This window comes from Poromitra crassiceps (assembly GCF_964638095.1).
Source record: "Poromitra crassiceps genome assembly, chromosome: 7".
Lineage (NCBI taxonomy): Eukaryota > Metazoa > Chordata > Actinopteri > Beryciformes > Melamphaidae > Poromitra > Poromitra crassiceps.
The window spans coordinates 58,717,082-58,742,237 of NC_139628.1; the positions used below are offsets into that span (position 1 = coordinate 58,717,082).

The following is a 25,156-nucleotide window of genomic DNA, read 5'->3' on the forward strand; positions in this document are numbered from 1 at the left end:
CGCTAACACACCATATGCCAATCCCACGCTGAAGCAGCGCTGTAGCAACACAGCACGGAAGCACTTTCATTTCAGCCTCCTTGTTAACAGGCCAGACTGATCACACCAGCCGCACGCCATGCCGAAGCTACGCTGCACGCATGCTGCAGCGATACTTTCAGCTTCGGTTCTATTTTTCAACCGGGCAGCGTGCTGCACTCCAGCAGCCAGGCAGAGTGTTTTCGGTGTGAATGACAAGGTTCCTGCTCAAAGCTTCCGTGAAGCGTTGCTTCAGTGCTGCTTCAGTGCTGCTTCAGTGCTGCTTCAGTGCTCGTTCTGAGATGCCTATCGTGCAGAGCTGCCAAATCTCACCCTTTGAGCATCAGAGTCACACAATTTAACCTCTTCACACACCACACTTGCTATTTCACTAAGATATAAAAGGGAGCTACTGTAGGGCTCTGTCTGTTTGTTTGTTTGTCTGTCTTACTGTCTGTGCCACTATGATTATCAGTGTCATAAATTCACACACACACACACACACACACACACACACACACACACACACACACACACACACACACACACACACACACACACACACACACACACACACACACACACACACACACACACGAGACAATTGTGACATCACCACTGATGTCAGAGGCATTGCGAAATCATCTGTGATGTCATAAAAGCAGTGGGACATCATCATTGATGTCATAAGAGTCCCACTGATGATGTCATCAGTGATGTCAGCAGCGGTGAGCTGCGTATGCAGGCTGCAGGACCAGCTCGGTGAGCTGCAGGGCGGGCGAGGCGAGCCTAGGAATCGAGTGCATGTAGCATACGAGCGTGCGTGTAGCGTATCGAGATTATTAATGATACAAAGTGGGATAAATTCATCCTTTAATAGGCTACTGAGAGGAAATGAATGAGTAGGCATCATTGGAACTATGCATTATAATTGGAACGTTGCTATATTATGGCCTGGAAGGGCGATGTCCTGGAATATTGTCTTTTATTATGCATTTTGTTGTGAAAGTCTGGTCGTTCTGCTCAGAATGGCCATGTTACTATAAACAGACTAGTATGAAGACTTAAGTTAATCAAATTAATTGAAGCTTAATCTGTGTCTAGAAAACGTGTGCAGTCTTGTTTATTGATCATGATCTTGCAGTGAAGAGTTTTGGCGCATTGAACCAGATGACAGATGATAGATAGCCTACTGATTTGAGCAATAGGCTACTTGTAATCGGCACATCCTCGGGCGCCCGGCTCAATGTTCCCCTCCTGGCTGTGGCCACGGAGCTCTCCGAGGTGCTGAACCAGCCAGAGCGGGCTGCTGACATATTCTACCAATCATGTTGTTCGTTGTTTAGCATGACTTTGTAGATGGACCTCCAGGGGCGGCTGGGGCATTTTTTCCAGGGGGGCTACCAAAAGCAGGGCTGGGTGATATGGTTGAAATCAATATCGTAATAATAAGGAAATTATAAGAAAATTAGCAAATATTGATGGTTAAAACCAACCTCACAACTGTGTAATCATGTCAATTTAAAATGAGATAGGCTTACAGTATTCCTCGCTAAATCTGGCTTCAAACGTCATTTAACCCCCCCCCCCCCGAAGTCCCTCTCCTAACTTTTGGTGAAACCTGGCAGCTCTGCTATGGTGTGAACCAGGGCTATGGTGTGAACCAGGGCTATGGTGTGAACCAGGGCTATGGTGTGAACCAGGGCTATGGTGTGAACCAGGGCTTAGACAGGATGACAGGCTGAAAGGACATAGTTATTAAATACACCTACCATTGTAGCAGATGAACCATAGATGATGCGTACAGTGTCTATCATGCCAGCCTTCATGCGTTCTCATCCGCACACAGTTCGTATGACGAGTTTTATACGGTCGACCACTACTCCAGTTAGTCTCGCTTTCATTGTACTCTGTCCCTGGCAGAGACCAGTGCCACTCACGATCATCTGTTTTCTTCCACCTGAGCCCAAACCAGGCTGTATACTTATAACCACCTGCAGATTCACTCAGCCTGTTCATGTCCTCCATGTTGTCTATGGTGGCCAGGTCAGTGTGCTTCTCTCTGCAGTAACTCTGAGCATCATCCCAGGTCTTACGCTTGTTAATGAAGTGATACTCCTGCTGTGGCTGACATGTGGAGGAGGGGCACTGACCTAAAACAGAGAAAACATCACAGTGTTGGAGTTGACGGCACAGGAATCACAAGTCCTCAGGTCACACATGTTGCTTGCACTGTGCAGTATCTGTTGAGTTTGATGTTTTCTCTCCTCAAAACATGCAGTCCAAAAACCAATGGGTGATGTCATGGTAGCTGCATCCATATTTATTATAGGGTCTATGCCATAGAAATGAAATAGGCCACGCCCATCACGGGGGAAAAGCTCCGTTCATTTCCACACACCAGCGTCATTTTCCTTGAATTAAACATCGCTAAAAGCTGTTGTGTGGTGGGCTGCGCAGACAACAAATGTAAAAAATCGCCAGTTAAAGTTTTTTTGTACTCCTGAGCAAAACAGGAAGCCATTGAGAATTGGCAAGGAGAAAAATGTGGATCTAGCTGTCAAGGAAGTAAGTTGGAGTGTTCATCTTCCATATATACAATATTTTTGTGCAACACGCAACCATGCACGTGACATAGGAGAACGCCAGGATTGGAGGGGGGGTTTCTGTTTTCCCCCATCTTGGGCGTGGCTTCTGAATGATGACGCGTTACGCAGTGTCTCTATGGTCTAAGCACACACTGTCTGTCTCCCGTGTGTGTGTGTGTGTGTGTGTGTGTGTGTGTGTCAGTGTCACAGACACACGTGTGTCACAGACCCCATTTTATGAGATTTTGGACATTGTTATACCATATGATTTTGCCCCTCTATATATTTCTAACCCAATTGGATCAACTCAAAATTACATGCATGCCTTCAAGGTAAAACGCAGAACAAAAGTTAAAGCATACAGTATGTGTCGAGATAGGGGGGGATTCTTGCAAGCAAATTATCTCTTGACTTAGACAGTGCAATCTCTTTGATTTAGAATCAGCATTTTAAAGGGGAGTTCAGTTTTTTTTTTACAACCTGGACCTTATTTCCAGCTTTATTTATGATTTTTAACTCACCCTGATAAGTTTGGTTTGATATCCTGCAGACCTGCACTGAGACGATAACATGCTTTGAGCTACGACCTGGAAACCAGGAATACGCGGCATGTGTAATGCATGTATTTACGTCCTGTCAGTGGCGGCTGGTCACTAGAGGGCAGTAGGGCGCCGCCGCCTCCCTCCCTCTACTGAGGCAGAAGAAAGTTCACCTTAAACAATGCCTTAAACATGTTAAACATAGTCTAAATTAATTGGATAATGTGAAATTCTGCCTGTCAGCCTGACAGCTGGCTCCATTCTGTGTGAATTATACTGTCCCTTCCTCCTATTGGGCGCCGGTACAATTAAGTGTGTATGTGGCCGATTCGACGGATTAAAAATTGACGAAGCACGTGAGGTGAGGAGGATCTTTCATTTGCCCACAGGGCGCAGATCTCAGCGCACCTGACCAATCACGTCTAGTTGGGAGCAGAGGCACAATATCAATTCGCTATATGATTAAAAGTGGGAGGACCAGCTTGCTTAAATGGACTTTCAGGAAATGCTCCAAACTGCGGAGATCAAATGAAATCAGACATTTGGGACTTATTCTGTTATTTTCCTTACAAAAATACTCTTTCACTGGAAGAGAAGAGATGATAAAAGCCTGGAACGTGGTGAGGAACGGGGGGGCCAGACACACTACAGCGAGTATACAGCGAGCAGAGGAGCAAGCAGAGACCACTTGTGTTGGTGAAACATTAGCTGTTATTGCCTTTGTTTAATTAATATGCGTGGATGTGAATATCGGTACTTAACTCCAATTTATTTAGCAAATGATATGATAACGAGCTGTGCGTGTGTGTGCAGGCTGCGTGTGTGTGTGTGTGTGTGTGTGGGAATCAAACTAGGCCTATCAATCATTGCTGTCGGACGAAAACCTATGAATCTCTATCTCTAAGACAGTGCAAACTTTTAGATTTAAAAGCTGCATTTTAATTGATACAAAAGAGTGTGTGTGTGTGTGTGTGTGTGTGTGTGTGTGTGTGTGTGTGTGTGTGTGTGTGTGTGTGTGTGTGTGTGTGAATGAGAGCAACACACAGCCAGTGCACAAATTATGACCAGCATACTGCATACAGATACTGCACAGTGCATCAATGATATCTGCATTTACTGATCAAATATTTACCTGTTTCTCTTGCTCGATCCGTATAATTATTGGATTTGGAAGTTGCATTTGTTTGGTCGCCAACAACGAAGAGAATCCCTGGGAATGTAGTAATATTGGTAAAAAAAATAAGGTAGGTAAATAAACATAGTATGAGCAATCATAGATAGACTATATATTTCCCATCATTATCGTCATCATTATAAGCCTTATCAATACAGTAATTAACAAATGTGCAATGATTAAATATAGGTCAGAAAAATATCAATAATTTGATAATGATGAATCAACTTTAGTAAACTTTACCTGCATCCAAGAGTCTTCGAAGGTCCTCTCTCTGTTGTTCAATCCGATTCTCCATGTCAGCTTTCACCTCATATAAGAGACGCTCTAAATCTTCTAATCTTACCTGGCTTTCATTTAGCTTTGTCTCTACTTCTTTAGTTCTATTTTCCAGATTCACTTGTGTAGCTTTGATTGCTGTCTGGCCTTGATCGAGAAATTCTGTGTTTTTGTAGTTCACACAAGTATCCTCAGGCACCTTGCACCTGTGAGGTTGCATAACGTCCCTGCACTCCCGTTTGAGCGGTAGTGTGGAAGACGCAAATCCAAAGCAAACGAGTAGCAGAACAATCTTCATCATTTAGGTTCTCTCTGAAATGTTTGTCTGCTAAATTGTTGTTGCTGTGTAATTGGCTACTAATGAGGCAACGAATCCAGTGCTGTGATCTTAAGACGCAGCTCCTTTTATATTGCTGGATGGCTGATTCGTGTCACAGAGCAGGAACTGTCTTTGTTGTTCAACTTGCTGCTTCACTTGACATGCAACTGATTAGACATTTAGAATGAGGAACTGTTCTCAGTAGACCAATGGAATTTTTAAGACACACCACACAGTCTGATGAAGTAAACTATCTCTTGCCTATGTGATCTCTTCTCATGGCTTTTCTTATCACTGCTATGCTGATGACACCCAGCTTTTCCTTTCCTTCCCCCCCTCCGACACTCAAATCGAGGCTCGCATCTCTGCATGCCTCAAAGACATTGGCGACTGGATGTCTGCCCACCACCTCAAGCTCAACCTTGGTAAAACAGAGCTACTCTTCCTCCCAGGAAAAGACTGCCCTCTCGCAGATCTCTCCATCTCCATTGACAACACCACTGTACTTCCCTCCCAAACAGCTAAGAACCTTGGGGTGCTCCTTGACAACCAGCTGTCTTGCTCAGCCAACATAGCTGCTACAGCACGCTCCTGTAGGTTCTCTCTCTACAACATCCGCAAAATCCATCCCTTTCTCACAAGAGAAGCAACTCAACTCCTGGTCCAGTCTCTTGTCTCCTCCCGCCTGGACTACTGCAACGTGCTCCTGGCTGGCCTACCCGCCACCGACATCCGACCGCTTCAGCTCATTCAGAAGGCTGCAGCCCGTCTGGTATTCAACCAACCCAAATTCTCTCACGTCACTCCCCTCTTCCAGGAGCTCCACTGGCTCCCCATCTCGGCCCGCATCAAATTCAAGACACTGGTACTGGCCTACAGGGCAGTACACCAGTCAGCTCCCCTGTACCTGCAATCTATGGTCAGGTTCCAAACCTCCCAGCGCTCCCTTCGCTCCTCCACCAGTGCAGGTCGCTTGTACCACTGTTCCTTCAGAAGTTGTAGTTGTCATAGACCGTGCTCCATAGTTGATTGCTCTATTGCGGACAAAAAATGTGTTATTGTAAGTCGCTTTGGATAAAAGCGTCTGCCAAATGACGTAATGTAATGTAATTTTTTTTTTTTTTTTTACCTTTATTTATACAGGGGGAGTCTCACTGAGAGCAATGCTCTCTTTTTCAGGAGTGCCCTGTTCACATTCTCACACACATTCATACCTGGAAGCTGACCAGTACAACCACAGTCTGATCTGCTGGCCACTGATCAGCTCCACTGGAGCAGTTGGGGTTAAGGGCCTTGCTCAAGGGCACCTCAGTGGTGGTAATGAGGGAGGGGCAAGCGCTGCCTTTTCACTTTCCCCACCCAGATTTATCCTGCCGGTCGCGGGGATTGAACCGACGACCTTCCGGTCACAAGCTCGCTTCTCTAACCATTGTATTGTAATGTAATGCAACTAAATATCTTCAAAGTATGAGTACCTACATGAAACAAAAACACACCGTCACTGATAGAGAACTGGTTTCCTTCAAGTGGTTCACTGTTTACCTTTTGGCTGTGGAATTTCATTCTCTATCAGTCACTTAGCCTCTTTTTACGACATTTCATCTAGCCTCCAACCCATTTCCCTCCCTAGAATAGATTATTTACTGCTATGCTCTATAGAGTCTATAGTATAGAGCAGGGGTGCACAATGTTTTTACACCTCACACAAGCTGGGTTTCCAGCCAAAGGTATCGCAACTTTTAATCAAATTTTCAGAAAGTCGGGAAAAGGAAATGCGATATTTTGCACGTTTTCACCCACTACCGTTATGCTTAACATCAGGAATGGTGAAGAGGACGGGCAATTCATTGACACATTGCCAGAAGCCAGTCAAACTTTAAAATGAGGGAAATTCTCTGAATAAACGTGAGGTAAGAGAAAACATCCTAACCTGATATTCAGACTAAAGTGGAGGAAATCATGATGTGGAATGCTTGGTGATGGAGAGCGCACTGCTGTAACCCTAACCCTCTGCTAACGTTACACGTGCGTATACCGTTGTTACTTTAAGTTAACGGTTCTTGATTATACAGAGGTACGTAAAATGCATTATCAGATGCCACTCTTCAATTCTGGATGTGAGTCACCTGTTATCCCGCTGTCTTCCTCCGTTAAAACTGCATGGTTTTTAATGGAGTTTGGTTAATTTGCTAAAGCTGTTTGCATTTATCGCATTTCCTTTTATCGGTACACCGTACTCCCTCAAGCGTGAAAACTCTTTTGCGATATTTTGAGGTTTTATCAAATTTTCTGGTGTTTCCACTCAGAATTTTAATGCTCATAAATTTCGCATAAAAACAGGCGAGGTCATAATTCTTTCAGGGAAGTTGACTGATGCTCATCAGACATGACGTTCGCTATGGAATGCCTGCCCTGCATTCCTACCAGGGGTGGACTGGGATCATAATTCAGGCCGGGCATTAGATACCAAGCAGGCCAGGTCGATACAGGCCGACGCGCGTGCCGGCGTCCGAAAAATTTGGGCCGTTTGAAGCTCAATTTGGGCCGTTTGAAGCCCAATTTGGGCCATTTGAAGCCCGATTTGGGCCGTTTGAAGCCCAATTTGGGCCGTTTGAAGCCCAATTTGGGCCAAGTCCAATTTAACAATGAGATGCACCCACTTTAACCCTGAATAAAGTAATAAAACCACTAGTAAACCAGTAGGCGGCGCCTGGCCTGCTGTTCAGTGAGAGGCCTGGCCTGGCCTGCAAAAAAAAAAAAAAAAAAAAAAAAAAAAAAATTGCAGGCCAGGCCAGGCCAGGCCACCGGGCATTTGCCCGATGTGCCCGATTATGCAGTCCGCCCCTGATTCCTACTGTTCAGTATGTGACAACAACAACAGAAACATGCATGACTGACTGGCTGAATGTGACACACTGACACCACAAAGTTACACTCATGCAAAAATGATTTGGAAATCTACCGATCTCTTGATCTGGTTGGTTGGGCACCACTGGCATGTTTTCAGTGATGCCATGGACACACACACATGCACGCATGCACACACACACACACACGCACGCACGCACGCACGAACACACACACACACACACGTGCACATGCACGCATGCACACACACACACACACACACACAGAAGAAAACATTCTTATAATGATAACTAGAAATCTTGCACGCACTCAAATTTTGTGCGACGATGAACCATGACCGCACTTTTTTGTATTTTGTCTGGTTTTGTCTTGTTTGATTTGATTTGATTTGATTTGATTTGATAATCTTTATTTTGAACTTGCAGATAAAACAAAAAAATAAAAACATATCAATGAAAGCCATGATATAAAAATTAAGCAACAAAAATAAAATAAAAATAACAATTAAAAAGAAAATGCAATCATTGATCAACCTCAACATGTTCAAAAAGGAGTAGGAAGAAGTAAAGACTTATATACTCCTACCCCCTTCTTATAACATCAATATCCATATTGATAATTACAAGTATAAATGTATATCATAATTTCTATGATTTCTTAAATATATCACTATCTGTATATAACATTCTATAATCCATAAAATATAAATATATTTTCTATCTATCTACCTATCTACTATATATCTATAAATAATACTTATTAATAATACACTCATAACTATACCCATACAATACCGTGTAGGAATTTGGCATCATATAGACAATCTACTCTGATCACTAAATTACTTAAATAAAATATAAAATAAATAAAATAAAAATATAATCAACATAACCCTTCCTCAACTCTATACCCCCTAAGTATGTTTCTTTTATACACCCTTTTAAACTGTACCATGTTGGTGCTTTGTTTGAGTTCCAACTCCAGACCATTCCATAAATTTACCCCACAGATTGAGATGCACTGACTTTTCAAGGTGGTGTGAATAAGTAGTTTCTTTAAATTGAGCTCCCCTCTTAAGTTGTAACCTCCCTCTCTGTCAGAGAACATCTTCTGTATATTCCCCGGCAGTTCATTGTTTCTGGCTTTAAACATGATTTGAGCTGTTTTGAAATTTACCATATCCATTAACTTCAGTGTATTTAAGTGTAAAAAAAGAGAGTTTGTATGATCCCGATATGCTACATTGTTGACAATCCTTATTGCTCTCTTTTGTAGTATTACCAATGGTTGTAAATTACTCTTGTATGTATTACCCCAGATCTCCACACAATAGTTAAGATACGGCACAATCAGTGAACAATACAAAGTGAACAATGCTCTTTGTTTTGTTTTGTTTGTTTGTTTTTGGGGGGGGGGGGGTTGTGACTACACTTATGTCAACTCATGCCATGTCATCCACATCATCAGTGGGTATGACATCACTTGACGATTGTGGTGCATGAAATGACATCATCAGTGGTTATGGCATCATCCTTAACATCGCTCAGTGTTTTCCAGTTGACCCTTGCTCCGCTGCACGCTAACCTCGTCTCTGTAGAAAGACTATTTCCACTCTAGACACCAGTTATGAAAATGTTTCACACAAGATGTGTAGTCAAGCCAGAAACAAGAGAGGACCCTGACCAATATGGTTTATTTAATTGTTTAATCAGCATCAGATAAATCAATGTATTGGTTACATAGGAATTCAAACATTAATGATTCAGAATTGTGATTTTACATGAATAATAATGATAATTGATTGGATTTCAAGACACTCAAAGCGCTTCACATATCAGGGAAGGGAGGGGGAAGGAACTCAACTCATCCACCACCGATGTGTAGCACCCACCTGGGTGATATAATATAAGCTATAATGGTGGAGAGTTGGGGTCTCAATGTGCCAATTAAGTAACAAGGAATGATTAGGTGGCCAAGATTGAAGGAAGGCCTGTGTGGGAATTTAGCCAGGGCACCGGGGTTATACCCCTACTCTCGCAAAGAGTGCCGATGGGACCTTTAATGACCACAGAGTCAGGACCTCAGTCCCTGTCTCTGCCCTGGGGCATTGGGGAGATTATTCATCAAATCAGATTATTCAGCAGACTAAAGGGGAATAGCACCTCCTACTGGTCCTCCAACACCACTTCCAGCACCAGTCTCCCATCCAAGGAGTATCCTAGGCCAGACCTGCTTAGCTTCCCAAGGAAAGCCAGTAATGTAAAGCAGGAGCCACCAGCCACTGGTGCAGACAACCATCAACATTAAAACCATCATAAAAGCGTCACAAAACATTACAAACAAGTGATAGATCTATTGCTATGCACACTGCAGTGATACTCTGGTTTAGTATATTTATTCACACATGAAATACTAACACACTAGGCTTTTATATATGTGTGGTGATCTGCAGAAACCCTTCACATGGTGGAAATTTGACATTTTAATTTGTTGATATTTCCATAGATAAAGAAAGTCTCCCAATATATAACTTTTTGAATGACCGAGATAGCTCTCTCAGATCAAAAGTTATGAGTATTTTAATCTGCTATGTGTCTAAAAGTAAAACATTTTGTTTTATGAAAATATAATTATTCACCATGATCAAATCACGTGAACCAAATCACTCAAATTACCTGCAAATGGTGTGTGTAGAACAGGATAAACAAATGAACCCCAAAAGACAAATTCAAACTTACATCTGAAAAGAAAACAAATAATCATTATTAACAGTTGAATGGGAGTGGGACAACAGCTGGTCACTGCTTCTTGGCTGTAGTGATCTGGCATGCAGGTGGACACGGAAGATAGTTCAGATGATCCTGAATCAGAAAAGAGAGACAGAAGAAAAAGTGTAAGTGTCATTCTCTTTCTACTGTTCAGTTAGTGTGTTTATGGACAGACGCTGCCCCCTGCCTGATTTTGGTGCTGTTTACATTTGTTTGGCTGTGTCCGGGACGTTTTCAGGTGGAGGCACATCACTGATGATGTCACAGTGGATTTATGACATCACTGATGATGTCACCGTGGGATTTATGACATCACAGTGGGACAGAGAAACAGAGAAACAGCCAGAGCCCTAGCTCCCATTTATATACTGATGTGAAACTATTAGAAAAAAACTTTAATCCCTGCTTTTCAATGGTTTTCTGGCACTCTCTCTCTCCCTATGCATTGTCAAGCTCACTCGACCACATAAAGACAGAACACAGAAAAACAATGTCGAACCACGGAAATACACACAGGGGGCTGCGTCTATACAGTACACATAAACACACTGCCACAGCATTGTGTGGCTCAAACTGACGTTTGTGAGGGGATCCTTCTCTATAAGGATACAAACTAACACATTTTACTTAATGAAAAAGTTGCATATACCTTTAAAGTTTCTCTGCAATCAAACTCCTAGCTGTGCTGGAAATATTTTTGATGTGATGCCACATTGTAGGCTACATTTGTCCAGTTAGCAAAGGGGTTAAGAAAAATACACCACAAAACAAAATGGCTCCAGAAATGATCAGGTAGATCACCAGAGTCTTAGGTTGGATTGAAACACTTACCCTTTGCTGCAGATGAAGTTGAACTTCTGATCATCAGGCAGACTGACCCACTGCCCTCCTCCTTTCTCCATGGCTGCAGCCGTCCCACAAACTCCGGTCCCGTTCCCCGGGGCCCAGTTCTGGTAGGAGATTGTGTTGTTTCTGTCCCAGAACCAGAAGTCCAGAGTGCAGGTGTAATGCATTCCCAGCCACACGTAGGGAGTGTCGGCCATCTTGGCTGTTTCTTGGACTAGATTCTGGATGTCAGGATGGTGGATGGAGACCAGGTTATATTGGTTCTCTCTGCAGTAACGAAAGGCCTCATCCCAGGTCTTCTTCTCACGGATCAGCATCACTCTAGCTGTAGGGGAAGAAATTGTGAACTGCAGGCGATATTTTGTGCTGTTGTTCAATGTCTTTAAATTTGACCATTTCCATGCCAAAAAAGTACAAGTAGCCTATTCAATTTCTGGCAGAATTGTATTCGTCAGATCCTCTTTTGTACTACTGAAGACGAAACACTGAATTTGAAAAAAGCAATGTCTTTCTATATTTCAAAAACATTTGCAAAAGCTGTTTACCGGTAACTCACATCTATATGTGTACCGATATATTTGCTCATTGGACCGATACCGATTGTCAATATATCGTGCATCCCTAGCTAATATATCAGCAAACTGATTATATCACATATGTCTTGTACATGTAATGACACCCAGAACATGTCCAGAAACCTCAATCAACCGTGGGATTCACTGGATAAATCCACAATTGAAAGAAATACAAAACAAATGGAGTAATTCAATGTTTCAGTCTATCAGCCAATCTCAAAACTAGTTTTGGAAAAGAACTAAACAAAATCGTCTTGTAATGTGGGTGAAAGAGTGTAATCAGTAGAGGACTGACATGGTGGCCTGCGATGAATTGACTGACTTGGCTGGCAGCCTACCAGAGGAGAGTCTAGGACAGAATGAGCCAATCACGTTCCTAGAGTGAGGGACTAAGAACCACTGGTGGGAGATAATAAATGCCTGGACTGATGCCGCCTTCTTGTCTGTGTTTACATACTACATACATACAACTACATACAACATACATGAATACCACGTGAGGCCATTCCAGTGGATTTATGTTTTATTCACGGTAAACACGAGCCGACTTGAAGGCAGCATGAGACGTTGAGATGACAGACTGACAAGTCTTTTTTTGGGGTCTTCACAAATATGCTCCTCTTCCGGCAGTTAGAGGAGAAATGGGGTGGGACCCTTGTGTGGTCAGATGGAAAGCCAGCATGGTGAACCTCTGGAACAGACTGCTGGACCTACCAACCAATAGGGTTGCTAGTCAGATTTTCTTCTGGGACCTGTCTGTTGAAGGGGAGGTCTCAGAAATGTCAGACCTGTTTCAGGAGTGTGGTTTTGGAGAATATTACTCTCAAAGAATGTGTATAAATGTAGAGCCGTTTAAATCTCAGATCCGTGCTAACTGGTTACAGTCTTGGACTGAAGAAATTTGGCAGAAGCCAAAATTAAGAACTTATTGTTTATTTAAAAATGAATTTAAATGTGAAAAATATGTTATGTTTAATTTACCTAAAAGCAAGAGGTCCTTATGTGCTCAGTTACGATGTGGTATCCTGCCTTTACATATTGAAACTGGTAGATACAGAGGGACGGTGGAGGAGGATAGGATTTGTGAATATTGTGAGTTGAAGGAAGTGGAGAATGAATTTCATTTTATTTTGTACTGCCGATTGTATCATGACTTACGAGAGATACTATAAAAAAGTTCACTCCCCTGAGCTAAACCTGTTAGATTTTGAAGAAGGAGCCATACTTGAATTTCTTTTTGACAACATCTTCGCTTTTTCCGGAAAAAGGCGGAAAAAGATGACATATGATAGATAATTTATATATTTTACTTACTACATATTGTAGTTAAATCTGTGTTTTGCTGTCCATTTCCTGAATGTATTGTTTAGCCTATGCACCGGAATCGGTACGGTAATTACTTCATGTTGACGTGTCTGATAATCCCATGTGGGATGGATCATGTAATTTGTCCTCACACATAAATAAAACTTTAATTCATTCATTCATTCGGACAAGCACGAGTCCAGAGACGGAGCGGCTGAGTTGGGAAGCGGTGTTGAGAAATTGAACTGGGAAGTTGGACTGTTCCCAGCAGCCCGCTACTCTGACAGGGGCAAAGCATAGAGATGTGCTGGTTAACGTCTTTTTGGACCAAACTCACCATCATAGCAGAAGAAGGGCTTCTTTTCATTACATATGAAACGTCTCCATGTGCCATGAGGCCAGGCGCTGACACATCTGTCGTGGTCTCCCACAAAATTTTCAGTCGTCTTTGGATTCCAGTATCTGAATGAAGATTTGCTCCCATCCGACCACTTCCAGGAGTCTCTGAACAGGCCGATCCAATAGTTAGCTGGATTTATACGGTTCATCTCATCTATTAGCGTTTTGTCAGAAGTCTGAGTCCCACTGATCAGGTCTGTGTGGTGTTCTCTGCAGTAGTCCTGAGCCTTTCTCCAGGTCTTTTTCTCTTGGATCAAATGAAAGTTGTCGGTGTTTGTTCCTGTGCAGAGAACAGACCTTGTTCACTTTGAAACATCCATATTACCACAAACCACAAACAAACAAACTGTCAGATGGGATGAGATCTGTGTTATTCCCAGTTAATGAGAATGAGACAACTCAAAGGATCTTTAGTTGACTTTGTTTATTTCTTGTGCCGGGTCTTTCAGCCCGCTCTCCGTGGCCACATTCGTATGTCTGGCGCATGCGCAGATGCCGCCCTCCCGTCATGCATCTCAACATCACATGACATCAACATCTATATGACACATCTTCCCCATCAAGACATTTTTTTTTTTTTTTTTTTTTCATTTACATTTTTTTTTCATATACATTTTTTTTTTCATTTACATTTTTTTTTTTTCGTGCTTTATACAAACAGGTTTCAAAACGCTTTGTCAACCAGAACAACTTAAATTCGCTCAATTAACCTCTGTGGAGCTCTTGAGGCTCTTCCCGACCTCCTTAACAAAATAATTTCAGGTGGACGTACAGGTGCCTTGTTTACAACCTCAGAACGTATGGGTGTCCTGTTTATCTCCTTGGAACTGTCCGAACTACAGACACTAGTGTTTTCGTCTGAGGCATCTGTAACCTCCTGATTTTCTGCTTGCTCTAGCAGAGGCATTGGCACATGAAGAAGGTGTCTCCTGTTCCTTCTGTATGTCACTCCTTGTGGAGTTACAACATCATACGACCTGGGTGCCACACTTTTAATTACTGTGGCCTCTATTCCCCAGTCTTTTCCATTATGCATTTTTACTCTATCATTTGGGCATAGGCTGCTCAATGCTCTAGCCCCTACGTCATAGCGTCTTTTCTGATCACACTTGTTTCTCTTTTTTGCTTGCTCCACCATTTTATGATGCTGCTGGTCTGACTCAGCTTGAAGAAGCATTGGTAACCTTGTTCTGATTTTTCTGTTGAATAACAGCTCTGCTGGTGACTGTCCATGTTTCATGGGGGTGGATCTATAATTTAGCAGAGCAAGATATGGATCAGTGTTGGAGTCCAATGCTTTTTTAATTAACAATTTGACTATTTTAACTCCATTCTCTACCAACCCATTTGACTGTGGGTATAATGGACTAGAAGTAACATGCTTAAACCCATATTCCTCAGCAAAGCTTCTGAAGGCTTGGCAGCTGAACTGAGGTCCATTGTCTGACCGTACTGTATCTGGTATTCCATGACGTGCGAAGAACGACTTGATGTGGGTCATCACTGTGCTGGCGGTCGTATCCTTCAGTACTGCCATTTCTGGGTAATGAGAGTAATAATCCATTAATAGTACATACTCTTTGCCGTGCAATGTGAAGAGATCTATTCCTACTTTACTCCATGGTTTTAGCTGTTCATCTTGCTCGACCCACATCGGCTCTTTGTGCTGTTTATTCCTGTACTTCTGACATGTTTCACAGCTCCTGACTGTGTCTTCTATTGCACTATTCATTTTTGGCCAGTACAGTACATCTTTAGCACGTCTTTTACATTTTTCCATTCCCAAATGGCCCTCATGTATTTTCTTTAACATGTCTTTTTGCAAAACTTCTGGAACCACAATCCTAGAACCCTTGAATAAAACATTGTCTATGACAGACAGCTCTTCTGTGAAGTCACTATAGGGTGCAGGGATTGATCTTAATGGCCAGTCACATGTTATGCCTCTCATTACTTTTTGTAGAACTTCATCGTTTGCGGTGGCTCGGGCCATTTCTTCCCACATTCTATCTGAGACTGGGCAACTCTTTCTCACCAAATTTACATGTATGATTTCTTTATGTTCATATTCAATATTTGGTGCAGTACTATCATAAGCACGTGACAGTGCGTCCGCTACGAGCAGCTCTTTTCCTGGGCTGTATTCTAGCTGGATGTCGTATTTTTGCATGCCCAGGAACAGTCGTTGGACTCGGGGTGGTGTGTCAGCTAGACCCCGTTTGGCAATGGTGACCAGAGGCTTGTGGTCCGTTTCAGCCCACACTGATTTACCATAGATGAATACATGAAACTTCTCACAAGCATACGCTAGGGCCAGAGCCTCCTTCTCTATCTGTGCGTAATTGCACTCAGCTGCAGTGAGAGCTCTAGATGCATATGCTACGGGCCTCCACCTGTCACCATACTGCTGCAGGAGCACCGATCCTATACCTGATTTTGAGGCGTCTGCTGAAATCTTAGTTTTACGTTTTTCGTCATAGAACTTGAGGACTGGGGCCCCCATGATGAGTTGTTTTAGATCCTCAAACTCTTTATCGTGACTGCTGTTCCAACACCATTCAGTCGTGTTACACAGTAGGCTCCTCATTTGGGCAGTGTGTGCTGTTAGATTGGGCACAAACTTGCCTACATAGTTTATCATACCCAGGAAACGTTGTACACCCTCTTTGTCAGTAGGTGGTGGCATGTTTTTGATTGCTGTCACTCTGGTCTGAGTTATCTGGACTCCTTCTGCTGTCAGCATTTCTCCTAGGAAGGTTATTTTTTCTTTTCTGTATTCACATTTTTTTGCATTTAGCTTTAACCCATGTAATCGAGCAGCTTCTAAAGCTTGCTTTAGCCTGGCATCATGTTCCTCAATTGTGGATCCACTGATCAGTATGTCATCTATATAAACCTTTGTGCCTGGCACTCTCTCAAATATTTGTTGTACCGTCCTGTGAAAGACCTCAGGGGCGGAGGCTAAGCCAAAAGGTAGTCTCTTAAATGAGTAGCGCCCAAAAGGGGTGTTAAACGTGCAGATCCTGGCGCTTTCCTTATCTAGACCTACTTGCCAGAACCCCGAAGAGGCGTCTAGTTTAGAGAAGTACTTGGCCCCTGCTAAATCTCCGAAGATCTCCCCCCTGGTTGGAAGTTGAAAGTGTTCTCTTTTTATATATTCATTTAGTTCCTTCGGGTCTATGCAAAGCCGTAACGGCTTGTCTGGTCTCTCTACTATTACTAGAGAGTGCACCCATTCTGTGGGCTCTTCTACTTTTTCTATTATATCTAGTGATTCTAGTCGCTGTAACTCAGCCTTGAGTCTGTCTCTTAGGGCCAGTGGTACCCTTCTAGGTGCATGGATCACTGGTGTGTAATTATCCTTTAACTGTATTTTGTGCGTTACCCCGAGTTTTCCTATTCCTTCAAAAACGTCACTGTATTCATCTTCAACATTTTGTATTTCTCTTTCATTTACCTTATGTATTCGTTTCACCAGCCCTAGTACTGTACTTGCTTTTAATCCTAGGATGGACGCTCTTTTCCCTTTAACTATGATAAATTCCATCATGTGTGTCTTATGACCATCTTTCAACCTCATTTTGCATTTTCCCACATGGGGTATGACCTCCCCGTTATATGCCCTCAGTCTTACTCTAGTCGCCGTGTCAATCCGCGGCTTTACCTGGAGATTCTGCAGTTCAGTCTCCGGTATGACGTTCGCCTGGGCTCCAGTGTCCACTTTGAAGTCAATGTCTGTCCCATTTACGTTGTAGGTTTCCGTCCAGTCCTCGTCTTCTGGTACTGTAACACCTACAGAATCGACAAAGAGCTCCTCTATGTCGTCCTCGTCTGGATCCTGGACCTGCCGGATGCGGTTCACTCTCCTGTCTCGGTTCGGTCTCCTCTGCCTGCACACGCGTGCAAAGTGGTTCTTCATGCCGCAGACTCGACATTCCTTCCCGAATGCCGGACACTGCCGAGGCCGGTGTTCACCTCCGCAGTTGCCGCATGGGCGCGCTTGCTGCTCCCGATGAGTGGTGTCCTCTCTCGTGGCTTGCTTCGCCTGCCTGTCGCTCCTTCTGTTCTCCACCGTCTCTATTCTGCATTCGGCCGTGATGCCGCCGTCCATGGATTTCAGGCGATTCTGAGTTACTTCCCTGGCTTGGCATATTTGTATAGCCCTTTCTAGCGTCAGATCTGTTTCTCCCAGCAGCTTCTCCCTGAGTCCTTTATCTCTCACACCCATCACTATCCGGTCTCTGGTTAGGGAGTCTGCCAGGTCCCCAAAGTTGCATGACTGACTCTTCAGTTTCAAGTCTGTCACAAACTCTTCTACTGACTCTGTCTCAGTCTGGTTCTTGCTGTTGAACACATATCTTTCATATGTTTCATTTCGTTTTGGCGTACAGAAACGTTCAAACTTTCTTATTACCAGGTCGTAGTCCTTCTGGTCACCCTCGGACAGCTGAAAGCTATTGAAGAGGTCTATGGCTTCGGTTCCTGCGACCGTCAGAAGCAGCGCGATCTTCTGCGGGTCCTCATTTTCTGTCGCCCCTATTGCAGTTAGATAGAGCGTGAAACGTTGCTTGAAACGTCTCCATTGTTCTTCCACGTTCCCAGTCAACTTGAGCTCGGCGGGAGGCTTTAGCAATTCCATCTTCCGCTTCTGCCGAGTTAGCCACAATCTGTTAGCTAGGCTAGCTTGTCCACACCGGTGCTATGGTGGCTAACGTTAGCTTCACGTGCCGACGCTAGTAATTACTCACGAGCTGCCGCTCCTGGCTTCACTGTTGGCCGGCGAGTGTAAGGCGAGTTCGTTTACTCCTGGTACCATGTGTTATTCCCAGTTAATGAGAATGAGACAACTCAAAGGATCTTTAGTTGACTTTGTTTATTTCTTGTGCCGGGTCTTTCAGCCCGCTCTCCGTGGCCACATTCGTATGTCTGGCGCATGCGCAGATGCCGCCCTCCCGTCATGCATCTCAACATCACATGACATCAACATCTATATGACACAAGATCATTTCACTTGTCTCCAATGCAGTTTGAGTTCTAGAAACACTTCTGTGTCGATATCTTGGACAGCTCCGCCACAGGCAGAATGTGGTACTCCCAGTAAATTAAACGTAATTCTAATTCAATCATCTGGATCAAAAACCAATGAAATGATGTCACCACCACAGATTTGTCTCACTCAAAGACTTTTATACTTATACTTAGAGATTGAATGACTTTCGTATATTGATATGTTTGTAGTGTAAGCTGATGTGACTTGGTGCCAACTCTCTCAACAGTTATACAGTACGGTATGACTTTAAGTAAATGTATGAAGAGATGCATATGTCATCCATATGTCATCAATAGAGCGGGTGCGTTCTGATCGGCAGGTATAGTTCCCTGCCCAGCAATGTGGGCTGCAGGCTGGCTGTGCACCCGATCTGGTAATTATCACCCCATTCAATCTGTGTTGCAGCGTCTTATCACTCCATTCATATCGGTCAGCGATTCGTCATCAGCCATAGGTCTACATTTCATGTGTAAATCATATTTTAATGCTTTTTGTTATTTATTCCTAACCCTAAACCTAAAGCTAACCCTAAACCTAATCCTAACCCTAACCCCTAAACCCTAAACCCCTAACCCTAAACCCATAACCCTAAGTTGTTTTATTTGTCTAAATATAAAGTTGCGTGATAACAGCCATTCCCAACTACTAGCAGGCCAGTAGGTCATTATCAGCGATAGGAATGGAGCTGATGACAAGCCTTCGAACATCCTGTGCAGTCCACTTCACTGGGAATTACCTGCCGATCGGAACGCACCCTTACAGCGCTAACACACCATATGCCAATCCCACGCTGAAGCAGCGCTGTAGCAACACAGCATGGAAGCACTTTCATTTCAGCGTCCTTGTTAACAGGCCAGACTGATCACACCAGCCGCACGCCATGCCGAAGCTACGCTGCACGCGTGCTGCAGCGATACTTTCAGCTTCGGTTCTATTTTTCAACCGGGCAGCGTGCTGCACTCCAGCAGCGTTTCCGGTGTGAATGACAAGGTTCCTGCTCAAAGCTTCCGTGAAGCGCTGCTTCAGTGCTGCTTCAGTGCTGCTTCAGTGCTCCTTCTGAGATGCCTATCGTGCAGAGCTGCCAAATCTCACCCTTTGAGCATCAGAGTCACACAATTTAACCTCTTCACACACCACACTTGCTATTTCACTAAGATATAAAAGGGAGCTAGGGCTCTGTCTGTTTGTTTGTTTGTTTGTCTGTCTTACTGTCTGTGCCACTATGATCATCAGTGTCATAAATTCACACACACACACACACACACACACACACACACACACACACACACGAGACAATTGTGACATCACCACTGATGTCAGAGGCATTGCGAAATCATCTGTGATGTCATAAAAGCAGTGGGACATCATCATTGATGTCATAAGAGTCCCACTGATGATGTCATCAGTGATGTCAGCAGCGGTGAGCTGCGTATGCAGGCTGCAGGACCAGCTCGGTGAGCTGCAGGGCGGGCGAGGCGAGCCTAGGAATCGAGTGCATGTAGCATACGAGCGTGCGTGTAGCGTATCGAGATTAATGATACAAAGTGGGATAAATTCATCCTTTAATAGGCTACTGAGAGGAAATGAATGAGTAGGCATCATTGGAACTATGCATTATAATTGGAACGTTGCTATATTATGGCCTGGAAGGGCGATGTCCTGGAATATTGGCTTTTATTATGCATTTTGTTGTGAAAGTCTGGTCGTTCTGCTCAGAATGGCCATGTTACTATAAACAGACTAGTATGAAGACTTAAATTAATCAAATTAATTGAAGCTTAATCTGTGTCTAGAAAACGTGTGCAGTCTTGTTTATTGATCATGATCTTGCAGTGAAGAGTTTTGGCGCATTGAACCAGATGACAGATGATAGATAGCCTACTGATTTGAGCAATAGGCTACTTGTAATCGGGCGCCCGGCTCAATGTTCCCCTCCTGGCTGTGGCCACAGAGCTCTCCCAGGTGCTGAACCAGCCAGAGCGTGCTGCTGACATATTCTACCAATCATGTTGTTCGTTGTTTAGCATGACTTTGTAGATGGACCTCCAGGGGCGGCTGGGCATTTTTTCCAGGGGGGGCTACCAAAAGCAGGGCTGGGTGATATGGTTGAAATCAATATCGTAATGATAAGGAAATTATAAGAAAATTAGCAAATATTGATGGTTAAAACCAACATCACAACTGTGTAATCATGTAAAATTAAAATGAGATAGGCTTACAGTATTCCTCGCTAAATCTGGCTTCAAATGTCATTCCCCCCCCCCCCCCGAAGTCCCTCTCCTAACTTTTGGTGAAACCTGGCAGCTCTGCTATGGTGTGAACCAGGGCTATGGTGTGAACCAGGGCTATGGTGTGAACCAGGGCTATGGTGTGAACCAGGGCTTAGACAGGATGACAGGCTGAAAGGACATAGTTATTAAATACACCTACCATTGTAGCAGATGAACCATAGATGATGCGTACAGTGTCTATCATGCCAGCCTTCATGCGTTCTCATCCGCACACAGTTCGTATGACGAGTTTTATACGGTCGACCACTACTCCAGTTAGTCTCGCTTTCATTGTACTCTGTCCCTGGCAGAGACCAGTGCCACTCACGATCATCTGTTTTCTTCCACCTGAGCCCAAACCAGGCTATATGTTTCTTATAACGTGCACCTGCAGATTCACTCAGCCTGTTCATGTCCTCCATGTTGTCTATGGTGGCCAGGTCAGTGTACTTCTCTCTGCAGTAACTCTGAGCATCATCCCAGGTCTTACGCTCTTTAATAAAGTGATACTCCTGCTGTGGCTGACATGTGGAGGAGGGGCACTGACCTAAAACAGAGAAAACATCACAGTGTTGGAGTTGACGGCACAGGAATCACAAGTCCTCAGGTCACACATGTTGCTTGCACTGTGCAGTATCTGTTGAGTTTGATGTTTTCTCTCCTCAAAACAGGAGTCCAAAAACCAATGGGTGATGTCATGGTAGCTGCATCCATATTTATTATAGGCTGTCTGTCTCCCATGTGTGTGTGTGTGTGTGTGTGTGTGTGTGTGTGTGTCAGTGTCACAGACACACGTGTGTCACAGACCCCATTTTATGAGATTTGGGACATTGTTATATATATGATTTTGCCCCTCTATATATTTCTAACCCAATTGGATCAACTCAAAATTACATGCATGCCTTAAGGTAAAAAGCAGAGCAAAAGTTAAAGCGTACAGTATGTGTCGAGATAGGGGGAGGGATCCTTGCAAGCAAATTATCTTAGACAGTGCAAACTCTTTGATTTAAAATCAGCATTTTAAAGGAGAGTTCAGTTTTTTTTTACAACCTGGACCTTATTTCCAGCGTTATTTATGATTTTTAACTCACCCTGATAAGTTTGGTTTGATATCCTGCAGAATTGAGGTAAAGCGCACAACTCCTTGTTTGAAAAACAGACCGGGTGCCTGGATAATGGATAACAATGAAAAAGGAGAGCCGGCACTCACGGTAGGCTAATTGAAAAACAGCCTTTTATTGGGCAGTGAAAAAATTGCTGCCCAATAAAAGGCTGTTTTTCAATTAGCCTACCGTGAGTGCCGGCTCTCCTTTTTCATTGATATCCTGCAGACCTGCACTGACACGATAACATGCTTTGAGCTACGACCTGGAAACCAGGAATACGCGGCATGTGTAATGCGTGTATTTACGTCCTGTCAGTGGCGGCTGGTCACTAGAGGGCAGTAGGGCGCCGCCGCCTCCCTCCCTCTACTGAGGCAGAAGAAAGTTCACCTTAAACAATGCCTTAAACATGTTAAACATAGTCTAAATTAATTGGATAATGTGAAATTCTGCCTGTCAGCCTGACAGCTGGCTCCATTCTGTGTGAATTATACTGTCCCTTCCTCCTATTGGGCGCCGGTACAATTAAGTGTGTATGTGGCCGATTCGACGGATTAAAAATTGACGAAGCACGTGAGGTGAGGAGGATCTTTCATTTGCCCACAGGGCGCAGATCTCAGCACACCTGACCAATCACGTCTAGCTGGGAGCAGAGGCACAATATCAATTCGCTATATGATTAAAAGTGGGAGGACCAGCTTGCTTAAATGGACTTTCAGGAAATGCTCCAAACTGCGGAGATCAAATGAAATCAGACATTTGGGACTTATTCTGTTATTTTCCTTACAAAAATACTCTTTCACTGGAAGAGAAGAGATGATAAAAGCCTGGAACGTGGTGAGGAAGGGGGGGGCCAGACACACTACAGCGAGTATACAGCGAGCAGAGGAGCAAGCAGAGACCACTTGTGTTGGTGAAACATTAGCTGTTATTGCCTTTGTTTAATTAATATGCGTGGATGTGAATATCGGTACTTAACTCCAATTTATTTAGCAAATGATATGATAACGAGCTGTGCGTGTGTGTGCAGGCTGCGTGTGTGTGTGTGTGTGTGTGTGGGAATCAAACTAGGCCTATCAATCATTGCTGTCGGACGAAAACCTATGAATCTCTATCTCTAAGACAGTGCAAACTTTTAGATTTAAAAGCTGCATTTTAATTGATACAAAAGAGTGTGTGTGTGTGTGTGTGTGTGTGTGTGTGTGTGTGTGTGTGTGTGTGTGTGTGTGTGTGTGTGTGTGAATGAGAGCAACACACAGCCAGTGCACAAATTATGACCAGCATACTGCATACAGATACTGCACAGTGCATCAATGATATCTGCATTTACTGATCAAATATTTACCTGTTTCTCTTGCTAGATCCGTATAATTATTGGATTTGGAAGTTGCATTTGTTTGGTCGGCAACAACGAAGAGAATCCCTGGGAATGTAGTAATATTGGTAAAAAAAATAAGGTAGGTAAATAAACATAGTATGAGCAATATATAGACTATATATTTCCCATCATTATCGTCATCATTATAAGCCTTATCAATACAGTAATTAACAAATGTGCAATGATTAAATATAGGTCAGAAAAATATCAATAATTTGATAATGATGAATCAACTTTAGTAAACTTTACCTGCATCCAAGAGTCTTCGAAGGTCCTCTCTCTGTTGTTCAATCCGATTCTCCATGTCAGCTTTCACCTCATATAAGAGACGCTCTAAATCTTCTAATCTTACCTGGCTTTCATTTAGCTTTGTCTCTACTTCTTTAGTTCTATTTTCCAGATTCACTTGTGTAGCTTTGATTGCTGTCTGGCCTTGATCGAGAAATTCTGTGTTTTTGTAGTTCACACAAGTATCCTCAGGCACCTTGCACCTGTGAGGTTGCATAACGTCCCTGCACTCCCGTTTGAGCGGTAGTGTGGAAGACGCAAATCCAAAGCAAACGAGTAGCAGAACAATCTTCATCATTTAGGTTCTCTCTGAAATGTTTGTCTGCTAAATTGTTGTTGCTGTGTAATTGGCTACTAATGAGGCAACGAATCCAGTGCTGTGATCTTAAGACGCAGCTCCTTTTATATTGCTGGATGGCTGATTCGTGTCACAGAGCAGGAACTGTCTTTGTTGTTCAACTTGCTGCTTCACTTGACATGCAACTGATTAGACATTTAGAATGAGGAACTGTTCTCAGTAGACCAATGGAATTTTTAAGACACACCACACAGTCTGATGAAGTAAACTATCTCTTGCCTATGTGATCTCTTCTCATGGCTTTTCTTATCACTGCTATGCTGATGACACCCAGCTTTTCCTTTCCTTCCCCCCCTCCGACACTCAAATCGAGGCTCGCATCTCTTCATGCCTCAAAGACATTGGCGACTGGATGTCTGCCCACCACCTCAAGCTCAACCTTGGTAAAACAGAGCTACTCTTCCTCCCAGGAAAGACATGCCCTCTCGCAGATCTCTCCATCTCCATTGACAACACCACTGTACTTCCCTCCCAAACAGCTAAGAACCTTGGGGTGCTCCTTGACAACCAGCTGTCTTGCTCAGCCAACATAGCTGCTACAGCACGCTCCTGTCAACCCGATCTCCAAAAAAATTGTAAAATAGCAACGTTTGTGGACATACGTTGGTATTTTACGATGTCGGCTAAGAAATTGTAAAATGGGAACGTATGCGTCTACAGCGGTGGGCGTGGTTTGGGCGTGTTTTACGGAGATTTTCTGTTTCTAACCCCTCCCCCTACTCTAATCCTAACCCTAACCACTCAGAACGTTACTATTTTACATTTTTCGAGCCGAAATCGTAAAATAGCAACGTTGGTCCATATCGTTGGTATTATACAATTTTCTAAGAGACTGTGTTGGCTCCTGTAGGTTCTCTCTCTACAACATCCGCAAAATCCATCCCTTTCTCACAAGAGAAGCAACTCAACTCCTGGTCCAGTCTCTTGTCTCCTCCCGCCTGGACTACTGCAACGTGCTCCTGGCTGGCCTACCCGCCACCGACATCCGACCGCTTCAGCTCATTCAGAACGCTGCAGCCCGTCTGGTATTC

The 25,156-nt window shown here is 43.6% G+C and overlaps 1 protein-coding gene across 1 annotated transcript in view; it reads right to left on the reverse strand.

The window, feature by feature from the left end:
• Positions 1-24,123, reverse strand: part of LOC310779744 (uncharacterized protein) — a 46,099-nt gene extending 21,976 nt beyond the window's left edge. The window contains exons 1-11 of the mRNA XM_083640237.1: positions 23,729-24,123; positions 23,447-23,524; positions 21,159-21,545; positions 14,380-15,217; positions 14,098-14,192; positions 13,617-13,958; positions 11,385-11,724; positions 11,091-11,151; positions 4,563-4,890; positions 4,278-4,355; positions 1,791-2,171 (exon numbers count right to left, since the gene is read on the reverse strand). Of these exons, the coding sequence (XP_083496363.1) occupies positions 1,791-2,171; positions 4,278-4,355; positions 4,563-4,890; positions 11,091-11,151; positions 11,385-11,724; positions 13,617-13,958; positions 14,098-14,192; positions 14,380-15,217; positions 21,159-21,545; positions 23,447-23,524; positions 23,729-24,065 (3,265 nt within the window). The 5' untranslated portion in view covers positions 24,066-24,123. The remainder of the gene's footprint in view (positions 1-1,790; positions 2,172-4,277; positions 4,356-4,562; positions 4,891-11,090; positions 11,152-11,384; positions 11,725-13,616; positions 13,959-14,097; positions 14,193-14,379; positions 15,218-21,158; positions 21,546-23,446; positions 23,525-23,728) is intronic.
• Positions 24,124-25,156: the final 1,033 nt, after the last annotated feature.